Source organism: Pholcus phalangioides, unplaced genomic scaffold, assembly GCF_987345545.1.
Source record: "Pholcus phalangioides strain wild (caught in Gottingen) unplaced genomic scaffold, Ppha-v1.0 ptg000016l_1, whole genome shotgun sequence".
Lineage (NCBI taxonomy): Eukaryota > Metazoa > Arthropoda > Arachnida > Araneae > Pholcidae > Pholcus > Pholcus phalangioides.
This window is the reverse complement of record NW_028301609.1, coordinates 9,810,456-9,831,698: the sequence shown is the minus strand read 5'-3', so window position 1 is coordinate 9,831,698 and position 21,243 is coordinate 9,810,456. Positions and strand designations below refer to the sequence as shown.

At 36.6% G+C, this 21,243-nt stretch overlaps 1 protein-coding gene and 1 pseudogene across 6 annotated transcripts; one reads left to right on the top strand and one right to left on the bottom strand.

Moving 5' to 3' along the window:
• Nucleotides 1–606: 606 nt before the first annotated feature.
• LOC149075018 (uncharacterized) lies at nt 607–21,013 on the bottom strand. 6 transcript variants are annotated; one of them, XM_089246023.1, is made up of 4 exons: nt 20,868–21,013; nt 20,625–20,735; nt 10,674–10,776; nt 607–8,085 (listed from the first exon to the last, which is right to left on the bottom strand). In XM_089246023.1, exon 4 carries the CDS (start codon nt 7,932–7,934, stop codon nt 4,452–4,454), a length of 3,483 nt encoding a protein of 1,160 aa, XP_089102149.1. In that variant the 5' UTR covers nt 7,935–8,085; nt 10,674–10,776; nt 20,625–20,735; nt 20,868–21,013; the 3' UTR covers nt 607–4,451. The 6 variants fall into 6 exon arrangements, with proteins under 6 accessions (XP_089102149.1, XP_089102151.1, XP_089102152.1 ...); XM_089246025.1 differs by lacking the exon at nt 20,625–20,735 and adding an exon at nt 15,239–15,398; XM_089246026.1 differs by lacking the exon at nt 20,625–20,735 and having other exon boundaries at nt 20,848–21,013.
• Nucleotides 8,693–8,816, top strand: LOC149075019 (5S ribosomal RNA; annotated as a pseudogene).
• Nucleotides 21,014–21,243: the final 230 nt, after the last annotated feature.

The window sequence follows — 21,243 nt, the reverse complement described above, 5'->3', positions numbered from 1 at the left end:
CATCGTTCTAGTGTTAGCGCACGACCTTTCAGCAAGATGTATGAAAAAACCATGGATTTTAAATGCCACTGTTCAGATTAAGTAATAAGCATTGGATCCTGATATAATTAGCTCTCGTGTGCGAAAAAATGATTGTGACACGACAAAAATTATAAAATGATATTATTTAGAAAGAATGGCCATGAGCATTTTTCAGATTTTCACATCTTGTGTGGTAAATTCTAGGTTTTGTCAGTGTTCTGGCTTTTACTGTAACATACATAAGCTTCTTTTTCAGAATTACAACCAAAGATATAACAAAATCTGTTCGGTTCGAGTATGTAGATGAAATGCTCTCAAATCCAACTCGCCAGAGCTCATTAATTAGCAACTTTTCTTTAATTCTTTGACTGTGTCACCACAATTTCATTCCAAAAAAGTGATCCTAATGAAACTACAACTGTTATGCTTATGAGGGCTAATCAGAAATCTCTGGCTTTACAACCAAAGTTTTCATAAGGAGGCAAAGAATGCCTCTTGTCAGCTGAATCTCGACTGTTTCATTTTTAAAAAATATCAGCCTATCAAAAACTAATAATGTAGAGATTCGGAATAAAAAATTCACAATCAAGGTAAAAATTGATAATTTAATTTCAACCTGGGTTATGTACAATAAAAAGAAATCATTACAGCAAATAATAAATTCGACACACGACTCACTATACACACTTCAATGGAAACATCACATAAATGAAACATTCACTGCGGAAAATTTACAATGGCATATAAAAATTGCATAGGAATCTATATCCACCATTTGAAGTCATTATCGACTAAAATTATATACAATATACCATATTTGCCTGCGCATACGTTTTTATTCATAGAAAAAAGACTTATAACGCTAGTAAATATGGTAAATTTTCAGTTCTATTTATCTGACTTTTTTCACAACTGGCTCATATATACAGGATAAATATGAATTTACAGCGTCATATGTAGTGGTGGTGTGTTAGCGCTATAAAAGTTCAAAGTTCGTCATTTAAATAAGTATGTTTCCTCTAAAAATGAAAACAATACATTAAAATCGAATTAAAAATCATCAGTGATGCAGCGACATCACACCCTGATTTTCAAAAAAGACAATGACGAGTTTTTTGGGGACTGAAAGGCTGTAGCTGGAATGAGTTCACTCGTAATGTTAGAGTTGAGCACATCATGTGTTTGCAAGTTCTACTGTCGTAGCATGTGTATATGGGGGTGTTCTTTAAGTGTTTAGAAAAAATTGGCTGAGTGATAGTGCCCATTGACAAACAATATTTACAATGGAACCCCTATAGTCAGCCCCAATCTATATATATATATATATAATTGGAGTGTCAGGAAAGCAAAACTTAAAAACACGTCCAACACACACAAGTCCTCATTTTATAAATACCCTGTATATGGTTTTCTCCAGCAACTTTACAGGGAGGTTGTGGGATTGAACTGATAAGAGCATCGTACATGGCCAAACAAGAGCCACAGAACTCAAATCCAAAACAACCTATCAAAATTCCAGCCTACCAAAGCATAAATACACGCAGAGTCTACAAACATCTGAAGGTCAGAACAAGGTACTCTGTCAGCCAGGTGTATTTTGACCCCAATTATAATGTCAGACAAGCAATTAAGAGATGGGTTTGGGTCCCCCCCCCCCACTAAAAGGTCTAGTCACTGAGAGCAACAAACCCCTCAACAGTGCAAATATCCAATCAATTGCACTAAACTCATAACTTAAAATGCAGATGGCAGCACTATTTTCACACTCAATAGTAAGTACACACTGTTCAGGCGTGTATATATTAGCTCACCAATCTTTAGTTTAGTTCTTTCGTTAAAAAAAATTATTCCAGGTGGGTCTAGTTCGAACAGCTCAAAAATCTTTCACAACACCATACAAATTACTGAACAACCAATTGTGAATGCTTTCATTGCATGATCTGCGCGCTAATATATACACGCCTTTAGATACAATTCACCCCTGAAAGGAGGTAAAATACAGTAAAACTTTGCCAATATCCTTTACTACAATAAATCCCTTTATAATGATATTTTTGAGATTTTTAAAACTGCTACGATACTTTTTTAAATAATTTGCTTAAAATCGTTTTGAATTTTATTTAACTACGTCACTTGTTTTTGTTCTTCTGAATGCTTCTCATTACATCTGTATTTTGCACTACGGGACCACCAAAAGCGCTAAGGAGGTAATTGGTGATTCTATGTATGATTTGTATGATTCTGTGTATGATGACACAGAAGGTTATTTCATGACAAACGATTTAGGAATGAATGAAAGCGTTAAACCAGTGATTCACAAACCGTTTATATTTGCTGTACCCTCAGGAATGACACACGGTGCTGTACAACAAAACACTCTCCTATCATTCCAGAGAGGATGTTAAGGTGGTGTTTGCAAGTTTGGTACCTACTCAATCATTGGCAGAATCTCCTTGCAAAGAAGTACGATGCAGAGTACATCACTATCGCAAGTCATCACCGAGAGGTTAGCAAGCTCCTCTTGTTTAAGACATGGTAAAAAATGTTGAATGCTGCTTTTCAGAACTGGCAATAAACTGCAGGTTCCGGTTTAAAAAAAACATTGAAATGACAAAATCAATGGATTTCTTTGATCCTGCTTTCTGCTCTTCCACAGTATTATAGACTGATCTAGAAACGCTAAGATTTAAAGTTATTCAAATGGTAACGAGGAAGCAAAATACCAATGCTGATATTTCAATCGCATTTGAAACCAACAATTACGAAAATTTTTCAAAATTTACAAAGCATGAATGAATAGAATCTGAAAGATTCTTACATCAACCGCTGGCAAATCATAGAACTGACTGATTTTAAATTTCATCAACACATAGTATTGTTTATCTTATATACAACACATGATTACATGGTATTCCCCTAGATTTATGGTCCAACCATAAGAAGATGGTAGCACACACACACAGAACCTACCAATATTTGTCATAGAATACGTGGTCGCAAATCCAACCTGGGTACGAGTCACTGCAGAAAGCTACTTTCATCTGACATTAACATGTAAATAAAGAGATAAAAGAGCTGCAACAACGCAATGTAGAAATTGATGCTTGAAAGTGACTACACCCTATCTGATATAATGAACAGCAGCATCCTTAATGGCAAGCATGTCTCCCTTCTCCCACATCCAGCAGCAGGGCCCTAGGCTGGGATCTTTCATGAAAGATCCCAGTAAAACAAATTGTCCCAGCTCCCCCCAGACTAGAGCCCTAACCTTGTGAAGGTCATTGTGGCAAATTTCAAAAGCATTAGAAACTAAGGGAGACACGACATAACTTCTGAACACAAACATCATTCAATTTTTACAAAACAGCATACAGCCGACATCTTCAACCTTTCAGACAACGCGGCCAAATTGAAATTTCCCACAGGTCACCATCCTGAGGTATATAGAATTATAAGATGGAATCCATATTTAGACAGTTTTATCTTAACACATGGGTCAATAGGGGCGCAAAATAATGGAAGACTTCATTTATATGAAGGTTTTTTAACAGCTGGCTGATGCGAAGATATATTTAGGAAAGAGAGAAAATTCAACAGCCCTTGCGGGGAATCGAACCCATCTCCTTTCACTTTCTGGGTGAACGCCCTAGACCACTAGATTACAAAGGCAATGAATATCTCCATCTTTCTTTGGAGCTCATGTGCACTGAACGGGACCATAAATGTACTGTCGGACCTAACTCAGGCCAAAGTTCACAATTGCTGACACTGCCACCAGATGGCGACTTATCTGAGGATGATGCCACTCTCCACTATCTATACAAAGGTTTTATCGGATGGCTGATGTGAAGATATGTTTAGGAAAGAGAACTGCCCTTGGGGGGAAAGGAAACCACCTACTTTTACTTTCTGGGTGAACGCACTAGACTACAAAAGCAACGAATATCTCAATCTGTCCTTGAAACTAGTGTGCACTGAAGATTGAGATATTCATCACCTTTGTAGTCTAGTGGTCTAAGACGTTCACCTGTAAAGAGAAAAGACGTGGGTTCGATTCCCCTCAAGGGCAGTTGAATTTTCCTTCTTTCCTAAATATATCATCGCATCAGCCAGCTGTTAAAAACTTTCTTGGTTTAACTTAATTTTAAACCCACGACAGCTGATGAAGCCTCTCATTCTCCAGGCCGGTGTGCTAACCACTGAGCCAAACAGGTTTTCTGTCTCTTACTAGTCTATGGGTGTAATCAAATTATTATTTTTTCATAATCATCTGTTTTCAATGTTTTTAGTCATTTTTTTTAATTACCTGCGGACCATGGCAAATCACCATTTCTGCCCTCTTGGATTCTGTGTGTACTATCATGCTCTCATGTTTATGCCATGGATTTAAGAATACCTTGTAGGTATAGATACATATTATCACATCAATCTTATTTACATTCTAAAAGTTCTGTGGATGGTTCCACAAAAGAAGAACCTAAATCTCTGCCTGGAGAACTCAAATGCATAGAATAACTCTCGATGTCACTGTTATCATCTGTGTTTAGTTCGGGCTCTGTCCTAGGATCGGAATACAAAGGCTTATAATGGGATTTTCTAAAATGATATAATGCATCTTCTCTGTCGCACAAGAAGCCATGTCCGCAATTCTGTATGAAACAGGAGAAGGAGCCATCTTTCTCTAAGCATGGATGACTACTAAGGACATCAAAGTCAATGATTTCTTCACCACATCTTGCACACTTCACTTCAGACATCAGAGTGCAAACAGAGTTGATCGTGGAAGGAATTGGCATATCATTGATATTGTCTGAGGAAGCAGCTGGAGGGCTTGCATGTTTCTCATTATCACAATACTCTTGAGAATCGACCATGACTTCACCATTCTCTTCTATGAATGGTGTTTCGATCAAGCTGTCAAAATCTTTGTTTTCGCAATTCACAATGAAGATACCGAGTCTGGTCATATGTTTAAACATGTGATCTTTCATTTTCGCCACCGGACCAGACACTGTACATATTTGGCACTGGTACCATTCAACAGCTTTGTGAAAGGAGTCATTTTCGCATGGGTGGGACTCTGCTTCTGTCGTGATCGCACAGTAGAGATCACATTTCTCGTTAGTTGCTTGTTTAATATTCACTATACATTCAGACTCTTCTGGTGTTTCAATTGGCTTCGTCACCACATCAGGGTCTATCTTCTTGCGAGCTTTACCGGGTTTTGCGGCAGATGCAGTGTTACTTACAGAGCATTTTTTCGGTGAAGAGCAAGATTTCTTCGGAATGTTTATGGAAGGTGTGATTTTTGAAGATTTCTTAACGATGATAGTCTCTGAGTTTTGAAATGCTGGGTTATTCTCTTGCTTTATGATGATATTACCATCGTAATCATCACTCTTTTCTACCTTAACAATCCTCAAGTTGCCAGCTGTAGAATGAACTTCATTAAAGTGTTTCACCAAAATCGATGGATTTTCAAATGTTATACTACAATCCTTGCAGTTGTAAAGATTATCTTTACAATCAGGCAGATCCTTCAGTTCCTGAAGCTTATTGTTTCCTATGCACTCCTTTTTGGCAAGTACTCCCTCTCTGGATTCTGACATTTCAGTCTTTATTTTCCTCTTAATAGCTGCTATTGAGTTCGAGGTACACCGCCTTATACGCTCAGGGGCCATCGCTTTAGCAGCATGAATAGTGTAAGAATGTTCCTTCAGTGCAGCTGACTCTGCAAACGATTCCTTACAATAATAACAAATTAAACGCTTGTCTTCTTCATTTAGATGCACATTCATCTCATGCCTCTTATGAATATCCTTGCGGAAGAAGAATTTCCCGCAATATGTGCATGCGAACTGGGGTTTGCCGCTGTGCATTTTACGATGCCTTTTCAAACTACCCTTGCAACGGAATACCAAAGAACATTGATTACAGACTAAAGTCATTTGCTTCATTTCCATATTTTGCGACTCTACTTCAGTAACTTGCAACTCAGTTTCAATATTTTGAGACTCAGTTGCAATATTTGGTGACTCTGTTTCAGTGACTTTCAAACGCCCTTTCTTTAGATTCTTTACCTTTGGTTTAGGACCTTTTGCTGGAGTTTTAGGTGTCTTTCGAGCTTTCGGACTCGTCTTAACTACATCTTTTTTAATACTTTCTGGCACTACAATCGATTCGGACATCAATTCTTTACATTCTTTAGCGATGGTCTCTTGAATTCTGGAGACTTCATCACTCAGAGTTCTTATCGAATCTTGTTCAGCTTCAGATTCTTTCGAGGGAATCATGGGTTTGTGCTGTTTCATCTCTTCTTGATTCTCATATAATACAGGACTTTTACTTTCCAACTTCTTTTGCTTTTTAGGAGACTTTGCATTTGGCGATTTTTTCTTTCTTGGAGATTTTGGGACTTCTAAGTTCGTCTCTATTTCTTCCAATTTGACTGGAGACCTTTGTCTCTTTGGACTCTTCATTAATGTTTCTAAAATTTCATTTCTTTCATCATATTCACTGTCAGAAGACATCGGCGAAAACTTCATTGGCTTTCTATTAACCAAACGTGCGCTTCTTCTTGTAGGCAAATCATCAGCCATGGACTGCTCTTTGATTATATTCACCCTTCTTGCTCTCCTTCGGCTTCGAAATGTCCTGTTTTCATTCCCATTCATGGCAAGAGTATTGCATGTATCATCGTCTTCAGAGGGAATAGGCGACAGTGGCTCTTCTTTTATTACAACATCTGATATGGGCTGCAACTCGAATGACTTTGTTTTTTGTTTTTCATCCTCCGTTAAAGCAGACTGTTTCAAGTCAGCAGGAAGCGAAGTTTCATTTTCTACTTTTATGCTTGCTGCCGGTAACACTTCTAGTTTTGGCTTCAACTTGCGGAACTTCAATCCCGTAAAGGAGCTTTGTTTTGCAGATGAAATTATTTTCTTTGGTGTCAGTGGCATGATCGCAGATTTGGGCCTTTTTTTGCATATCAAGAAATGTTCTTTAAGACTTGTTTTTGATTCAAACCTTACCGAACAATGCCCGCACAGAAAATGCGCAGTTGAGTGACTTTGGATATGATCACGATATTCCTCTACCGTCGTTGTCACTTTCCTGCAATATGTGCATACATATTCAGTTTTCTTGCTCATAGGTAGACAAAAATGTGATACAAACATCATCTGGCTGGTGAATGTCTTTTTGCATTTCGTACACAAAATTCCAGTCTTGTTTTTCAACTGAGATTTGATTACTGAAGGAGGATCAATTTTCTTGGCGGCGTATTCAGAGGCACCAAACAATTTTATGCCCGAATGTTTGACATAATGGGACATGAGACTGGAAAAGGTGCCAGCAATTAGTCCGCAGAGGTGGCACTTATGTACAGGATTGTCTTGGTGAGTCAAAAGATGAACTTTCAGGCTCTGAGGGTGAGTAAAACGCTTGCAACAGAATTTGCACACATATGTTTTTGATGATTCCTCGAGCACGTCCTCTGATTCCACATTTTGTTCTGTCAGCCTGTCTATGAACTTTGGATCTTTCACGACAGTATTGTCCATCTGTATTTTCTTTGGTGACCCTGCATTTTTAACAGGCTTGTTTCGGGGCACCTTCAGATTGTATCCTCTCTTTACGGAACCATCTTTAACCTTCTTTTTCACTGGACTCGATGATTCATCCATAAGGGCCCTCTTCACCCCATTTTTTAGCTTTCCATTTCCTTTCTTCTTGAAGGGCAATGAAAAAATCTCTGTTTTCAAATCTGGATCCATGCCTTTTTGCAGCATCTGTAGCTCTGTCAGCGATTTAGTAACTGCAGTTCCATCAAACTCCACAGACAACTGTGAATATGAGTAGTTGATTATTTCGTTACCTTTACACCATTCACCGAGTTTGGTGCTGTACTTCATTATACACTTCTTCAATAATCATAATGTTTCAAAAGACTTGAATGTTTCTCATTCTTACGTTCATGGCATATGTGATAATGACGTAATGCAAGAACAAATCGAGATGTCGTCACTGTAACAGGCACATAATGCGCCTTCTGGACATTCACACCTTTGGACAAAGAGAAATAAAAACAACATTAGACATTGAAACATCACATGTGAAATGAAGAACATACACACAGAGATATAACTAATTTTTAACTATCATTATTATCTTTTCATATCAAGTAGATTGGTTTCTTTGTTTTTCTCAACTTTATGAAGCAATTCGATCTGGCTTCTAAGCCTGAAACATCCCATCACATTCACATTCAAGTTGAGGAAAAGAAAGACAGATGGCAGCACATACAACAGTGCATTTTCTTTCTTTTCTGGAAGAGATTCCCTGAAATGTTCCTCTTTATAATCTACCAGCGTGTGCTCATGAAGAAAAAATTTTAAGAAGGTTTTCAAGGCAAATGTTTGAATCACACAGTAGTAGTAGTTAGGGCCATAACAAAGATTTTTTTGGAGGGCAAATGATTTTGCACCCCCCCCCCCCAAGATATCTCAGTAATGGGATAAGTCGGGTGGCAGAATTTCGTCACTTGATCATTCATTTGCACCCACCACTGTAAAATTCAATGATTTTATAACAGCATTTTTGTTCTTTCCTAAATTTTTCTGCCCTTTAAATTCACTATGGAGGTGCCTGTGAAAAATCTGGCTAGGGGCCAGCCAATGGCCATACCATGCTGGAAACACCAGTACCAGTTCTCGTCCGATCACTGAAGTTAAGCAGCATAGGGCGTGGTTAGTACTTGGGAGGGTGACCACCTGGAACACTGTGTGCTGTTGGCATCACTTTTCCAACCCACACGGGTAAAGTGCTTACATCCCAGAAGGGATAGAGCCTGGGTCGTGCCTGGTCCGACAGAGCCTAGGGGCCTTGCAGCTGGATGTGGGGCTCATGTTACCACCGACCTTCAAAAAGCGTTTGAAGTTAACAGAAATCAATTAAGATAGCATTTATAGGCATTTTCTTTTGATATTTTGTTTTTATCACAAAAATATTTAAAATTACTTTCAAATTTTGGTAATTTGGGATCCTTAAGCACCCTATGCTTTAAGCACGCTATGCTCCCTCCCTGCATATGCCTCTGTGCAATCATACCATGAAATGATACAGGTTTTTTCCCCTTTCTAAGATATAGTCAGTAACATGCAAGCTGTACTGAAAAGCATAGCACAGAGGTTCATAAAGATATTTTTCTTAACCTCTATCTTGACGAGTAAGCAGGAATGTCTGTTAAAGCAGGACCCACCCACTAGGAGCATTGGAGTGGCATGGCAATGAGATGTGGTGTTGTGATTTTTGAGAATAAATAAAATAGACTCTCAACTATCCAGCCTAATGTGGTGGGAAGGCAGGCCAGATAACAAAAAAATGCCTGATAGGCCAGAATTCTATAAATGTTCATTCCCCCCCCCCCCCCATTACAGTTGAAAACACCCTTTTTATATACCAAAACCCACTTTTATTCATATTTTCTGACCTCTTAGTACAGGCCAGTACTTTTTACCAGTTTGTTGTGTGCTGTACTCATAGGCGTACACAGAATTTTCTCAAGTGTGGTTTCAATTTTTTTTTTCTTCTCAGGGGGGTTTGTTTTTTCCTGCAAAATAACACTATAATCTCGGCTTGAGGGGGTTAGAACCCCCAAACCCCACTTTGCATAAGCCAATGGCATGGCCCCCACATCCTGAAGCATTAGGGCCCCTAGGCTGGGATCTTTTGCGGGTCCCCCCCCCTCGACAAGACTTTCACGGGGTCCCTTTATGATGGATTTATAGCGTGAAAAAGCAAAAAAATTGTGAAAATTGTCCCTGGCCCCATGAATGGAGCCTTGTCAGCCCACCTCTTGTGGGGGCCATGGCCAATGGCTGTACTGCACATTTTAAAAATTTATCACAGAAAAAAGAAGTCTGGGAATGAAAATATTACACAAATTTTAAGACACATTTCCCTTTTAGCGGCACTGACGAGGTGTCTCATATCCTTAAAAGTCTTATGTTAGCAGTGACAAGGCTATGTAAAGTTGATTTCTCAATGGAACACTTTTCATTATACCTTTTAGTTTGCACCAGCTAAAAATTGGAAAAAAGCATACTTCATTGAAAAAGGATATGGCATTTTACTGGGGTTTAGTAAGTTTTATGTTAAGCAGCTGAAATAAACAAAATAGTAACATAAAATGTAAGTTTAATTCTTACAAAAAATTATTTTAACGTACTTCATTGATAAAAGATTACACTTGCAACACTTTGGGAGAGAAAGTAAATTATTTACCATTTTATTACGGGGAATTATAATTATTTTTTTATCTAGGCCAGTTAGTCATGAGCTAGATAGTTGAGAGTCTACTGCTGTGTTCCCGAAGTGGGCAATATCACTCCCCTTCCAGGGGATGATGTATGGGTCCGGAGAATGGGGAGCAATAGTAGCTCTGGGTTTAGTATAGGATGCTATGGGTTGGCTTGAGTTTGGGGGCAATAAAAAGAAACATTTCCTTAAAGAAGGGGCGATGGAAAAAAAAGTTTGGGAAACTATGTTAATTGATAGGTGAGCCCAGAGCAGCTTCTTGAATGCAATGATGCTATTGAGACACCCCGTACATAAGACACAACAAACACGATAACTGGCAACATATAACCTACCTTAAAATTTTAGCTGGAATCATTTTGATACAGCAGATCAATGCCAAAAGCCCATTGATAACTTTGTGCTCTTCTTATAATCATAGTGATCTTGCTTCAAACCCTGTAAAAAAAAAAAAAAAAGTCAAGATTTTTATACTGGAGTTAATTTTAAACAAGCTGTCTCTATATCAGTGGTTTTTCCACCAAGCGGTGCATATATCCCTATGCGATCTTAAGTGTACTAGCTAGAGAATATTATTGTGCCCGAGTGACATGGTGGTAAGATGCTCATCTACCATCGTGAAGGTTGTTGTCAGGGTCCCAGGTTCGAACCCAAGGGAGGATATAGATAAGATATTTTCCCAAACGAACTCGAGGTGACCATCGATAGACAGCACCTTCACTTCCAACCCATCTCACTAATGGCAGTAAATTGCAATATAGCGATATGGCCAGAGTTGGTGTTTGGTGAAGTAGCTAGAGAATATTAGGTTTTACTGATAGTCGCGGCGACACTCGATATAACAGCTCTTCCCCCCCTTGTCCCATCAAAAATGGACATAATATTGAGAGGGTCGTTACATCGAAAGTAAAACATAAGCAGTCAGTATAGCATATATGATAGTTGTTCTATGAAAACATTTGGGACTTCTCCTACCGGTCATTGTAATGGAATGGTTGCTATAACGAGCGCCAATAGTATAGGCATATACTGTATATATATATATATATACACAGGGTGCATGGCATTTTACTGGCAAACCATTGATCCTAGAGGCATACTTCCAACTAGAAAAAGTATCAAGATAACATGTAGTACTCATATGTCATTCATGTTACAAGGGGGTTGTATAGTTATTAAAATAAAAATGTTAACTTTTATTTTAAAATGAATGCTGTTTTTCCCCAATTTTCTTCCGTTTTTCAAATTTGGATATCTTAGTGAATACTGCACTTAGAAACATGGAGGTTTTTTTTTCTGGTATCAGGAGAGACAGGGCAACAACTTTCTAATAGGGTTTTGGGGTGCATGGGGACAAAAAGTTTGCATTTTTATTTTAATAACTATACAAACCTTTTTGAGAATGAAATCAAGCATTCTATTTGATTGTTTGACCACCGCTGAACAATTTTCAGAAATCCTAATCCACTACTATTATTACTAAACCACACATGCAACTCATCCACATTCCTCTTCGGAACTTCAACAAACTGGTACATGTTGGAGTGTGTGTGTACGTATAGTGAACCTGGCATGAAGTTTGTTTCTGTGTAATGCTTATTATGTGTAGTGCCGCCATCAGTTTTTCTAACTATGAGTGAAGTGTAATGATTGAATAATTGTATTGTTATAGGCTCTGTAGTGAAGCTGAAAAGCTCAGTAAAAGAATACCTAAGCTGTTCATCAATGAGAATCCCCAAATTGGTGACCCTAGATACCGCAGGGTTGTTTGGTTTAAACTATGTTAGTTTTAACAAAGTGGGTTTTTTTTTAAAAATCACATAAAAGCGGCCTAAGTATAATTTTTTCCCCTGAAAAACATCACATTGATTCATTATTAGCCAAAATGTTTAATTCTCGCCACATTTTTTATTCTTAGGGTACATTTTAATGAAGTTTCTTTAAATGGCATAAGATGATGTAAATGGTTGTTTTTTTTTCAAAACAACTCATAAAAGTGGCGTGAATATAAATTTTCTTTCATATTAAGTATCTAAGTATTTTAGTTCCTGAAAATTATATACAGTATAAAATTCCTTATTCTTACGGCATTTTCCAACTTTGCGCTACTTACTGATGCTCTATCTTCTATCTTAAGCAAATTCATGAATGAGGATTGTATCGTGGTGTATTATCTTACAGGCTTTTTTTTCTTCACAAAGAAGCAGCAAGAGTAGTGACTTCACTGTCATGCTAAGGGCAGGTGGTCTTACAGTCCAAAAGACACCAGCTGCTCCTAAAGGACAAGGACCAGTGTACTGGTGGTTACATTACCCCATAGAAATTTTAATTTTCTTTTCATAGGAAGCAGCACATCTCGTACTGCATAACGCCACTAGGCTTAATATTGAATTATATTATTTGTACATATTTTCAATATTATTCCCAGTTAATCAAGGTTCTGCTGTACAGTAGTAAAAACCGAAATTGGCCAGTTCGTGAAGTGGCTGGTGATCCCTGCCCAAATAATTTTCAGTTAGAAATTCCTTGGAATATGGACTGGGTCACCGCTTTTGGTTAGGATGTACAGTAGTAAGTGATTTATGAAAAATAATCAGCTATATACTACAGGTGATTATAATTAAAGTTCTGATTCGAAAACACGAATAAGAACTGCTGGTCGGAATGGCTTGAAAATTTGCATGAATCCATTGCATGAAGCAACGGAATTTTCTTTTAGGGAAAGAAAAAACACCTTTAAAATGTATAAGTAGATGATGCTGTACTTGGCCAGTGGTATAATCTATTCTGCGCAACCATATCATTTTGGCCCCTCAACAGCATCAGTGTGTGAATAGCAGGTCTGGACAAATCCCAGATGCCAGGGTGACTAGAAAATCAGTTTTGGCACCTAAAATTTTATAAGTATCATTGCTAAAATGAAGTGTAAGTATGAGACAATTTTTTTTTGTGATTTCGTAATGATGTGTCTTCCAACATGAGAATTTCAGTCATGAAGTCCCAGAAAAAAACACATTACTCAGGATTATTTTTCTTGGGAAAAAACATGCTTTGCTCTTAACGAAAAAATTTGGTTGCCACCTAATTTTTTTCCCAATTTGCCCAGCCCGAGTGGATAGCACAACTTTATCAAGATGCACATGGTAACACCAGTGAAGCAGCTGCTGAAGAACCATTTTGATAATAACAACATGATACGTCACCTGGCTGTTCACCCGAATACAATGTGATTATGTGATGCTACTATAACCCTTGCAACGTTTGGCTTTGGGGATACCCCAAAATGTCAAGTGCAGTGGTCAGATTGCAAACTTTGAATTGAAAGCTCATCCACACATTACCATATAATACTCTGATCTGCAGTTGAACAAGCATTTTTGCGCTTCCACCTCACAGCCAGAACACGGTGAACAACATATTTAACATTTCTTGCGCAAGTTGTTTGTTTAAATGACTTCATTTTTGTGATGTTTCCATGAATTATGAAATCATGTCATGCTAATTGCATTATCGTTTTGCCTTGACTGGCTATCATATAATACCCTATCCATTCTGCAAGCAAATTTCCCATGTGCTGGATGAGTACATTGTCATCTATTCTACATTTTCAAGTATTTTTCCCCACATCGCCATACAAAATTCCATTGCCTCAGGAACATTCATGCAAATTTTCAAGTCATTCTGACCAATGGTTTTTATTTTACAGTGTTTTTGAAATCAGAACTTTAGCTATAATCACCCTGTATATTGCAAATCATTGCTAATTGAATTGCATTAATTATGCTTCATTAAACACATTGTAATTGCTTAGTTTTTATCATAGTGTTTTTGCAAAAATGAGTCCTAATTAAACATACTGAAATAGTAATTAGGGTAAACATACATTATTTATTATATGGTTAACAATAACGTTAAGAAAGAATTCTCACAAACACACAAAATATTTCCTTGAGTTAAGCTATAAAATAACTAAATTGCAAAAGTTGGTTTTTATTAAAATGTAAGAAATATTTACAGATTAATTAATATGGGAATTGTGTTGATTACATTATTAAACATTTTATTTTAATTAATTATTAGAAATTAGAATGGTTTTTCAGAGCAATTTTATTGTTTCTAATGAAACCAAAAAAACCTGGTTTAAACCAAAAAAAAACAAATACAAATACAACGCCAAAACAGGCAAAATGCCCAACGAGGTGGCTGAGAAAAAGATGTCCATAAAACAAGAAACCTGGTTTTTGGTTTTTCCCAAAAAAATGTTTTTTACCAACCCTGCTAGATAATAATACAACTTGTAAATGAAATGTGGGTTGTTCGAACCAAAATGAACAACCATGACTTGTCAATGCCAAAAGTCATGCTCCATTCATTAGCCCATGCTATAATCATATTCAAGTTTGTCTGAAGCATCTCCCTATCACATGGATTCTCGGCTATCCCCATTAATTTCACTTCATTTGCAAATTTGCTAACAATCTTATCAATAACCTGATCAAGTTTATCAATAAAAAAGTGAGTTATCCCTTCATTAACTTTTTGAAACCTTTTCTTTTAGTCCTTTTACATATTCTAAATGAGTTCTGATTCCCTTCAAAATCCAGGACCCCAAAAGTTGCGAAGGGTATAGGGGGGGGGGCAGAAATCTGCAAAAATTACAATTTTCTCTAGAGAGATTACTTAACAACATATTGTCATATTTTTGTTGACCAAATTGGCTACTTCAAAGACGGAAAAGACAGTGGTGGCAAGAGAGGAGATGGAAACAATTTGGCCGCTGTTTGTGGTGTTCGAGCTTCAAATACAATAACAAATAGATTACTAGAATAGAACATATGAATAGTTCACGAAATACCACTTTCATTCCCTAATAACTATGGAAAAGTCAATGAAGCCTTACATCATTTTATGACAACGACAGGCTTAAAAATCTTTTTCCAGGCTTCCAGTCCAAAGGTGCTCTTTTTATTTTTATAAACATCACTAGAGCTTAATATTTTCCAATTTATTCTTCCTATTATGAGCATTAATTCCTATAATTCGTCTGTCCCTCTTTGAAACTAAGGGAAGAAAACCAACCATGCAATTAATGAAAAAAAAAAGTAATTTAATATTTTGGTTTGAATAGACATAAAGGCCATATTAATTGCAGGAAAATACTATTTTCTTGTTATAAATGGACGGATAAAATGTCCTACAATGGAGGAACATAAGGTTCTTTCTCTTTTAAATAATTTATTAAGGTGCGTGAAAATACTGATCACAATGCTGGGTCAGAATGATCGATTTTTGCTAAATTGATGAGATTCTATTTTAAGGGAATAGAATATTTACACATACAGTAGAGCATTGATTATCAGAAACGACTGGGGGTGTTCGGATAGCTGATTTTCCAGATAACCAATAATTCATGGAAAAAATCATACCAGTGTCATAGAAGCAATATGAAATAAAGTAAAATCAGTAACTTTGATGAATAAATTAAAAATAGGCCAACATATAATTTCTATAGAAATTATATACTAAAAAGAGTTCCATGAGTCGAAAAAGGTTGGTTTAGGAAAAGAAATCTAAAATTTTCTTTTTCTTCATAGCTGAGACTCATTTTTTTCGCCGCTGAATCTCGCAAACGTTATATTATATATAAGACAGCAATTGGACTGCATCACATTCTTCTTGTTCTAACCATCTCATAGCCGTCTTAAGGCAGTGAAAAGCTTCTGCACTTTAGCTGCCAGAGGAACTTCAACATGACGCACAAATTTGAATTTGCCAACTGGACCGCTTTCGGTTAATCGATGCTCTACTTTGTATATATATATACACATTCAGTGACCAAAAAAATTAGGAACACCCCCCCCCCCTCAAACTGCAGTATGTGTGCTGGTGTAATAAATCGGATTTGTCAGTAAAAAGCTTTATTCTAGTCAGAAGTACCAGTTAACTTTGCAATTTGCCTATTCATAGGGGGGGGGGGGAAACAATAGATTTGAGTGGCTTTGAACGCGACACTAGATACAGCATTGTTTGACACAACCTGGATGAAGGTTGTCTGGTCTGACAAGTCAAGATTTCTTCTCCATGAGTTAAGGGCAGGATCCATGTGTGGCGCAAGCAGCACGAAACCATAGATCCTGCATGCCACATGACAACTGTTCAAGTGGGCAGGACAGAGAATCAGTCTGAGGAGCATTTTCCTGGTATACTCTTGGTCCCTTATTTCTATCGGAAACATCCGTCAATGCCAGCGCCTACCTCCACGTCATTGCTGACCATGTGCACCCATTGATGGCCATTATGTTTCCTAATGATGACGGCTATTTCCAGTAGGACAATGAACCCTCCCACCGGGCTGGAATTATCTCAGATTGGTTTGAGACACATGATTCAGAGTTTCAATTGCTTCACTTCCCTTCAGTCACCCACTCTCAACCAAATTCAGCATTTGTGGGACAAGGTTAGAAGGTCTGTTAACAGCTCCGAAACATCACCTCTTCTAATCTGAGGAAATTAAGAGCTGCCATTTCGTTAGCATCATATATACCATTAGCCGTCAGTGGTTTCAGCAACTTGTAGAGAATATATGCCTAGAAGAATATCTCTGCTGTCATCAAAGCCAGAGGAGGTTTCACATGATATTAGTGGTGAGTAGAAGGATGTTCCTAATTTTTTGGCCATTGGGTGTATATACACACATGCACGCACACACACATATAAAAATATTGGTGTGTTTATAATGCTTGGGGACAAGAATATTAATTCAGACAAAATAATTGCAAATTACAAAAAAAAATCATTGTTTTTATTAGGAAAGAGGATTAGAGGTCAAAATAGGGATTGATGAGAAACCAACAGAGGAGATTTAGATCAAATGCATGCACATCCCTGCTATAAAGAGATAAAACATGGTCATTACTGTACAAGGCTTTCCTAATGCTAATATTCACTACAATTACATTTTTAAAGAAGACAGCAAATATTATAGTGTTGGATATGGAAGTAAAAGAATTCATAAATATTCGAACTACTGAAACGATTAATTTATGAGCCTTTTTGATGCTAATATGCATTTTTACTAAAGGAGATACAGGAGAACACCAATGGAGGACATAAAGGTCAAATATATAAACAAGCAACAGCACACAAAGATAAGGCTTGGGTATAAGTTCATATGGGATTTTAAGGCTTCCTAATGAAGACTTCACCATTACTACTCTTATAAAAGGGGATAAAGTAAATAAAATAAAAAAGAAATTGGAGGTCAAATGCAAAAACATTTGGTTTGAAATAAATTAGGGCATGGTTTATTTGGCATCATGAGACTCCTTAATGTTAAACTTCATCATAATTGCCCTTATAAACCTAAATGGGATGGAGGGCATAGAGATCAAACACATAACATTCGATCTACAGAGATATAGAACTTGGTCAGAGTTTGACAAATCAGAAAAAAATTTAGGAAATTTTCTGATTTTTTGAAATTTCCCTGGTGGGAAAATTCACCACAATTACCCTTTTAAAAATGGGGGTGAATGGAGGACAGAGTTCAATCTAAGGGGGCTAGGTTATTAATTTAAAAGGCACCTCCAATGCTGAAATTCATCACTATTGCACTTATAAAAAGAGATAAAGCAAATACTATTAAGAAAAGGTTGGCCAAATGCCATAAACATCCTATACATAAATAAATTTTAGTATATGTCCTGCCGAAGCAACTATGATGCATAAAGAAATGGTTCCTATGCATAAAAAGTCTGATTTATTTGTTTACATGGCTTTATAAGGTTCCTTGGTGTTAAAATTCACCAGAATTACCCTTGTAAAAAGGATTAGAGAATACACACTAATGGAGAACAAAAAGTTCAAATGGATAAGCCTAAACATATGAAATGTACATAAACAGGTCCTTGGTTATTAGTTTATAAGCTATTTAGTTAAAAGTTTTGGCTAATTGCTTTCTTTATTAGTTCCCTAATGCAAAACTCCCTATTGATACACATATGAAAATGAACAAAGCAAATTATTATAGGATATGGAGGTAACAAATACATAAAAATTCCATCTAAAAAAGAAATAGGGCCTGACTCAGTTTTTAACTCATAATATGGTGCTAAAAAATTCACCATAATTACCCTAATAAAAAAAAAGGGAGGATAAAGGATGGAGGACAAAGCAGTCAAATGCGAAAACAATTTTTCAACAGAAAAATAGGGCTTGGTTATTGATTTAAAAGGCTGCCCCTTAATACTGAAATTCATTATAATTACATTTATTAAAGGAGATAAAGCAAATATATATATACACCAACAAAAGGAAATAGGGCCTGGTTTATTGGTCATAAAGGTAATTGAGGTGAATTTTAACTCTAGGGCTGATTCTATTTTAACTATAAGGCTCCCTAGAGTCCTTATAATAAATTACAGAAGGGGATAGAAGAAACACCAATGGAGGACAGAGGTCAAATGAATAAACTTACAAACTACACAGGAGACATAGAGGTCACAAATGCATGAACATTTTATCAAAAAAAAGGGCCTGGCTTTTAGTTTGTAAAGCATTATAAGGTTCCCTAGTGCCAAAATTCACCACAATTATCCTTATAAAAAGGCACCAAAGGAGTGAAATTCATAAACAGAATAATTTTACAGAAAAATAGGGCTTGGTAATAAATTTAAAAGGCTATCCCCAATGCTGAAATTCATCATGATTACACTTATAAAAGAAGATAAAATAAATCTTAATAAGGTAATAGAGGCCAAATACATAAACATCTTATGTATAAAGAAATAGGGCCTGATTTATTGGTTTATATGGCATTATAAGGCTCCCTGTTGCTAAAATGCACCTTAATTACCCTTATAAAAAAGGGGAATAGGAACTACCAGCTGGGGACAAAGAGGTCAGATGTATAAACAATTGATCTACAGAGAAATAGGGCTTGATTATTTTATAAGTCTGCCCCCAATACTGAAATTCATCACAATTACACTATTGAAAAAGTAAAGAAAATAATATAATGTAAACATCTGATGAATCAGAGAAATGGGGAATTACATATTTATTTACAAATTTTATAAAAATGGATTACTATTATTACAGGGCATCCCCTAAAATATGATTCCAAACTCACCATTATTACACTTAATAAAAAATGGATAAAGCTAATATTTTATATATATATATATATTAAAGGATATAGGGATCACACACAAATGCATAAACAAAACACCTAAGAAAAGAAATAGGGCCTGGTAATTAGTTAAGCATTATAAGGCTCCCTGGTTCTGAATTCACCAGTTACCCTCATAAAAAGAGGGGAGGAATGGAAAGAAAACACCCAAAAGGAGGACAAAGAGGTCAAATGGATAACATTTTATCTAAAAAAAGTAGGGCCTGTAGTTATATTAGTTTGCAAAGCATTATAAGGCTCCCTTGTTCTTAAGTTTTACCACCCTTTAAAAAAAGGGGGGAAGAGAAAAACTCAAATGGAGTACAAAGAGGTCAAATGAATAAACAATTAACAGGAAAATATAGGTTGGTTATCAGTTTAATAGTGCATCCCAAGGCAGAGATTCATCATAATTACACACTTATAAATACCAATAGAGGACACAGAGGTCAAATGATATAAACATCCGATCTACACAGAAATGGGGCTTTATAATTCATTTATAAGGCTCCCCTCATACTTCAAAAAATGATAAAATTAACAAGTTTAAGCTCAGAGAAAGAATTTACAACCCTAATTGCGCACGTAATTACGGGGTTCCGACCCTCTAAGATAAGGCTAAAAACAAAATCCAAATCTTCAAATTTTTGATAAATTTAATAATCAGTCTCAAATAATCACGAAATTATCAGATAATCAGTAAAAAAAACGGACTTATCCCACAAAAACATCGAGGTAAAAGTATTTACGTGCCCGAAATCCCGTTCGCTTTATCCACGTCACAAGGTTTTTTATTACGGACGCCATTTGAAAGAGAATGAAAGAAGGAAAAAAAAAACGCCTTAACGCACAATAAGGTTCAGCTTCGTATATAACAAGATAAATAACTCAATACGTTATAATGAAAGTTATCTTTCTTCTTTTTTTTTTTAATTAATAATCAAGAGATAAAGGACGCGAGCCTTATATAGTTCAACATGTTAGAAAAAGAATCAATAATTAGGGTGCACATGCAATTATTAAGGGATAAGGGTTGAGGGGGGATAACAAACATGATTAATTCCATATTGGGGATTAATACAAATAACACACACACACACACACAAAGAAACGTCACCTTGGAAAACTGTCGGGGCGTCTCAACCTAAATCTTTGCCCTAAACTGGCAATCCAAGAATTCTCGGGCTTGCGGCTAAATTTAGAGCATTCGCGCATCACCAGGAAAGCCCTAAATTTCATGCGGTAATTATTATTATCAAATAATTAGAGGAAAGTAGAAAGAGAGAAGAAAGAAAATTATTAGATAAAAATACAATATTCCTCACGCACAATATACGCACATCTATAGAGATGATATTACCGAAAAAAATAGGCCCTAGAGCCCCTCCTTGCGACAGTGGACGCGCGGGCCACCAATAGGGGGAACAAAACAGCCACCAAGCTAGGGGTTGGTTGGTGTGTTTTCAAGAGCGAGTGTGGGGGGGGGGAGGGGAGCGTGAGAGCTCAGCTCACAGAGCCTAGTAGGACGGATAGATGATGGCTCCGCCAGCAAAGACCTAGAAAGAATAATGGCGTTTACGTTACATTTTATTATTATATTTTCTTTTTCCTTTGATATGATTCTACGTGACTAGCGATGTCTCGCGACTTCCCGTTTTCAAGAGTTTTAATCTTGAATAATTTTTTTTTTCTTCTTTTTCCCTTCTACTATTGCGCATGAAATGGAAGAAAAAAAA

Excerpts from the sequence above, each read along its gene's own strand:
- LOC149075018 (XM_089246026.1), bottom strand. The coding sequence starts at position 7,934 with ATGAAGTACAGCACCAAACTCGGTGAATGGTGTAAAGGTAACGAAATA.